This window comes from Eurypyga helias, unplaced genomic scaffold, assembly GCF_000690775.1.
Source record: "Eurypyga helias isolate BGI_N326 unplaced genomic scaffold, ASM69077v1 scaffold33770, whole genome shotgun sequence".
NCBI classification, from domain to species: domain Eukaryota; kingdom Metazoa; phylum Chordata; class Aves; order Eurypygiformes; family Eurypygidae; genus Eurypyga; species Eurypyga helias.
The window spans coordinates 9,099-14,498 of NW_010224352.1; the positions used below are offsets into that span (position 1 = coordinate 9,099).

The 5,400-nt window shown below is 48.2% G+C and overlaps 1 protein-coding gene across 1 annotated transcript in view; it reads right to left on the reverse strand.

Moving 5' to 3' along the window:
- Window positions 1–643: 643 nt before the first annotated feature.
- LOC104516836 (bromodomain-containing protein 3-like) overlaps window positions 644–5,400 on the reverse strand; it is a gene marked incomplete at its 5' end in the record, with an annotated part of 5,431 nt that continues 674 nt past the window's right edge. Inside the window, 5 exon segments of the mRNA XM_010161308.1 lie at window positions 644–759; window positions 1,554–1,682; window positions 3,515–3,807; window positions 4,317–4,552; window positions 5,345–5,400. The exon segment at window positions 5,345–5,400 is cut by the window's right edge and continues 20 nt beyond it. Coding sequence (XP_010159610.1) covers window positions 644–759; window positions 1,554–1,682; window positions 3,515–3,807; window positions 4,317–4,552; window positions 5,345–5,400 — 830 coding nt within the window.

A 5,400-nucleotide genomic window follows, 5' to 3' on the forward strand; every position in this document is an offset into this window, starting at 1 on the left:
AAAAAAGCATGTTAGCAATCCAGGGTATTAGAGAAGTTTTTTGTTTTTATGTAAAAAGATGATAGCATCTGACATTTTCATCACACTGTAGACTTGGAGATTAAGAATACTAGTGCTAATAACAAATACACCACCTAGTTCAAAAGCTAACATCTTTCAGATACAGTACCATTTTACAGAGATTTCTTTAGAAAAGGAGTTTTTTACCTTGTGTGAGCCAGGCTGGCTTATTAAAAGGGAACATTCTGGGGAGAGGGAAGGGGCAGGAGGGAAATGTACTACAAACCTTGCAGAACTTTCTATTTATTTCCTGCTAAGAGTTCCAAGTTCTTCCGTTTTCAACCAATCTTCTTCAGTTAAAATGTATTTTAGAGACTTTATGCAAAGGGAACTATTTGTCATAAAGTCTAGTCACACACACGCACACGCAAAGATCTTTGACCTATTAAAAGAGTGACCCCAAAAAAAATGGAAGATACCTTTTATAACGCAATTAAAAAATAAAAGAACGTCGGAGAAAGAGAGAGAGAGGGAAAAAAAATCCTGACCACCGTGGAAACAAGAGCAGTATATTAAGGAGAGAAAGGAACACTGCAGAGCATCGGTGAGGGTGATGTCCGTTTTGTGTCTAAGAGTCCGTAACTCATTCCGAATCGCTGCTGTCCGAGCTGGAGCCGCTGGAGCTGCTGCTCCCGGACTCGGAGGAGCTGCTGCTGCTTAGCCGGGAAGGGCCTCCCGAGGGAGCTGAGCCAGATTTCTCTGCGGGGAAGAAGGCAGGGATGTGGTTACTTGCAAGGAACTGACCTAGGGAAGGTTTGCCCACAGCCTTCATCCTCCACAGCTTCGTTCACAACTTTGTTCCGGCCCGGGCAGCTTGTTCACCAGCCACCTTCGCTTGCTGCAAGGAGGCCTGTCCCGTCAGCAGATGCCAAGGTTTCTCAGGCTGCAGGCGACCACGGAAGTTTGGGATTCGCACAAAAGCCCCCCGGGAGGGCAGTGTCCTCCCCGGCCCCACGGTGCTCACGGCGAGGTGGTGCAGAGCACCCAGGGAGCTGTGCCCGCAGCCTCGCGTGCCGCAGAGCAACCCCTGAACCCAAGACAACCCTGCCTGACTGACAGCTCAGATCATGCTGCAAGAACCTTCTGCACCATTTTTCACACTATTGCACTATGGAGAAGGTTGGGTTTTTTAATCCCACCATGGGGAAACCCCATCCATTAGATGCTCTGCGCTATGGGTATGTATCCACGGTCCTGCGCAGGCTAACACAGAGTGGGCGATTCCCCTCCCTCTGAAGGACAAACTGCCTCCCAGACGCCTCACGCTTACAACCCAGGAGAGTTTCTACCTGGGCAGGGACCAAAGCAGCCCCCCCAGAGAAGCTCAGTGTTCAGAGTTAACTCATTGTGCCCCTGCACTGGTGACCAGCTGAGGCAACTGTCACAGAGACAAACCCAAGGCTACAAGGCAGCAGTAGTTTGCTTCAGCAAGGAACCTGTCTACATACACAGCTTTTGGGGCACTGTTAACACCGTAAAACCAAAGCCATTACCTTTCTTTGCAGGTTTCTTGTTGTTGTTTAGCTGCCCACTGACGTCCTGTAACCGTTTTTCTAGCTCTTTCTTCTTTTCCTGAGCTAACTCTTCTTTTGACTTTGCTGCTTGCTTTTTTCCACCTGCAGCTGGGGAGGAGGAATGCACAATTTCTGAAACTGCATGGTTGCAGGTGAAAAAAGGAGGGGACATGACTATTTTACAGGGCATGTAAATCTGTGCAACCACTCTACAGTGACACTGCTAAGATCAAGTGACCACACAGCAACTACACATCCCAGAGAGAGGACAACGTATGAAGTTGTCCAGATCATCCAATCACCATCATCCTGTAACATGCACTTTTTTAAAGAGAGACCTTCTGGAGAGGTGTTTTAGAAGATAGAAATATCCGTGTAATAACCTTGTAGTTACAGGTTACTTACCAGCCAGTTACATGGTCAATAGTTACACATTTGTAATTACAGAATTGTTACTTGGGGGTTCTGCCCTGTAAAATAAAGTGTCCCATTAAAGGTTGTCCGCAGCGAGCATCTGCCATAACTTAAAGATACCTCAATCAACAATCTTCTACGGTTTATGTTGTTTTAAATACTAAGCAAAACAAAAAGGAGGAATTAAAAGCCAAACCAACGGAGGCAAAGGCTGGCAGAGAACACGAACGTAGCAGCATCCATCAGGATGGCAATGGTGAGCAGTACCAGCAACACCACTGCTGCTGAGCAGAAGAAATACCCCTCCAAAGACGCAACTGAACACAGGTGTTGGCCAGCATCAGAAGCACAGAACGGGCCAGATGTTTTGCCCGATCCAGCAAGGAAATACCTACATGTCTGTGTGGTGTTTTAAAGCGATGACCTAAAAAACCAAAAAAGGAGAAATCTGGAAAGCAGAGTCCTAAGAGGGTGTGCCCAGACCCGAGTGCTGCAAGAGACAGCAGGAGAGTTTGGCTGGGTCAGGCACGCCAGCCCAGGGTGTACCCGTCCCAACAGGGTTGGACGGGCATCTGAGCTTATCTGCATTACTCTACGCTTCGGCTCCATAACAAAAGGATGCTTCTTGTTCCTAACCACTCTGGAAGATCTTTTCCTGAGCATTTCAAAGTGAGGGATTGAGTTAAAAAAAAAAAACCAACCACCAACCAACAAACCAAAACAACCAACCAAAGCAGTGTATTAAAAAGCAGAAAGAAGGGTCAAGGTCTGAGCTTTGCTTAGGCCTACCTGAAAGTCCTGTGGTAGGGAAACAGAGGTGCTTTGCAAGAGCTGAGTAGCTCCTGTGTTGTACTCCTAAGAGGACAAATCCCTCTTAACCAACAAGCAGGTGGACAGAGCCAGCATCACTTCAGGTAAGTGATCCCACTGCTATTCAGCTGGAGGTAAACTCTCAAGGGGCCCCAACAACTCCCTCTCTGAGGATGAGGCAGAGAAGTCTGACCCCTACTGAACCGTGTACACTCTGCAGTCCCCGTCAGATTAATCCTCTGATCTGACAGGCACTGAGGGCAATAGGGTGATCAGGGCACCTAGGAAGAGCAGTTTTGGGGTGAATCTACAACTCAGACACACCCAGAATCCACAGGCTGACCATGCTGTTTCCTTCCTAATTAGATGCTAAACTATTCAGGATAAGAAACTGATCCTTCCAGAGGTGTGCACGTAACACCTAACACAGGGAGACTGAAACCTTCACAGCACCTTCTAGGTAAGTAATAAAGGTATCACACGGGTCTCGTAGCGGAACACAATAGCCCTCCAGGTCTCCACGCCACGACGTCATGGGAAGAAAGAACAGAGAAGATAGAAAGTGTCTGTACATTTTCTTGGGAGAAAAGAATCTCTCAAAATCCCTGTTAGCACATACCAAAGAGATGGATAAGAGAACCCCAACACACACGCCCTGGCTCCAAAGCTGAGCCCAAGAGCTGCTGGGGGAACACGTGCCCCAGGAGGTAACTTACAAAACGGTTTCCTTTGTTTTTTCTGTAAACAAGATTTCACATATCTCTCCAGTTCTCGTAAAGTTGTGGGCTTCAATGTTTCAAAATCTATTTCTATCTCGTCGGGATTGGAGTCTCTGAGGGAAGGTTCCCGTGACTGGATGATGTGCACCACCCTGCCGAGCTTCTCCCCGGGCAGGCGGTTGATGTCCAAGCTGAGTTGTCGTTTCTCATCGTAGGTCATGGGCAGACCTTCCTCCTCCTCGTCTGAATCGTAGGTTGCCGATGCCTGTTTTCCTCCTTTCTTGGGCTGCCTGGGGGGTGACAAGCATGGGAACATTCATGGGTACACAGAAGCCATAAAAACTCTTCTTCTACCCCTCCTTGTAACAAACATCCCAATGCTTCCGGCTTTGAACCTCCAGCCAGATGGCTTGGACAGCACCACAACCCCTGAAAACATTCAGAAATCTGAGATCAGCTGTTCTATTATATTTTAGCCCCATGAGGCATGACAATAAGCCCACGTGGCAGCAGGGGGGCAGCCATGAAACGGCACGTTCTTGCTGGCTGCGCAAAAGGCAAAGCCCAAAACCTTATCTACGAGTGATCAGGCAGGGATTCCAAGAGAGCTGGACAGTGGAAACATGAAGGTTCCACTGCCAGCTCTAACTTAAAGCGTCCCTGGAGTTGTCTGGGAATGGGGACACTATTCAACAGCCAATTAACTGCTCTGACAACTGAACTTCACCAGGAATTCAACGGGCCAGGAGAACTAGGCTAAAAGCTCTCAGCATTCCCCGTAAGGCAACTTCCCTCTTACCTGTTAGCGGTGGTTGTGCTGTTTGCTTTCTTAGCTGGGGCTTTCTTCTGTTGGGTTTGTTTTGGTGGTTGAGCCACCCTGGGTTTCTTCTCCTCCTCAGCTTTTACTTTGTGCTTTTCTTTTTCCTTCTCTTTATCTTTCTTTTTCTTCTCTTTCTCCTTCTTCTCTTTTTTTTTCTTTGGTTTGTTCACCGGCGCTTGTGACAAGGCAGCTAGCTGCTCATGGACGGCCTTCAGCTGGGGGAGAACAGCAAAAAAGTTCATCAGGCTCCAAGGCAAGACAAGTGACCCCTCCACATACCCCTCCCTCTACATCCCAACACCTAAGCATGACCCCGAGTCAGAGATCAAGCACACTAGGCTTAATTTGAAATTCTTTTAAAAAATGCAGTGTGAAGCGGACTCAAATGAAAACATCATTCTTGTTTTATAGGGGTAAGTAAAAATTAAGCTTAAAGCTCCCTCTAGAGTGCTGACAACTTGGCTTCTGGAATCCTGAGTTCAATTCCTGGCGCTCCTACTAGCTTGCTTGGAGACACTGCACAAGCTGGTTATTAATGCTTTGTTGTATTAGGGTAGCACACGCGAGCACGGCAGCATTGGGCCTTGTGTATCTGCCCTTGGCTCAAGCGTTTGCCAGCACAATAGTCAAACCAGCTCACTTGGGGTACGGGGAGACAACACCCCAGAGGAAGTTTGCAACAGCATTTGTTATGCCCGAGCTCTCATACAGCACGGGGGTCTCTGTTCTTCCCAGCTCCCTAGCGTTGTGTGCACCTCCATTCACACTCTGGGATCCCAGAGGGAAGAACAGAGCATCAGCACCGAGAACGGCGTGCTCACAGAAAATTAACACCACATCAAACACGCACTTAGCTCCTGGCGGAGTGGTTTTCCCCTTTAGCTAGCAGAAAGGGAGATTGCTCCGCTGCATCCCAGCCTCAATGGGATTTCTAAGAACTAAATTAAACCATTCCTCCTGCTATGCCCTTTGTAATACACAGCCACGCAGCTCGGCTGTTGCAATACCTGCTCCTGGAGCTCTGCCAGGCGAGTCGCTCGCTCTTCTTCCGAGTCCGAGCTGT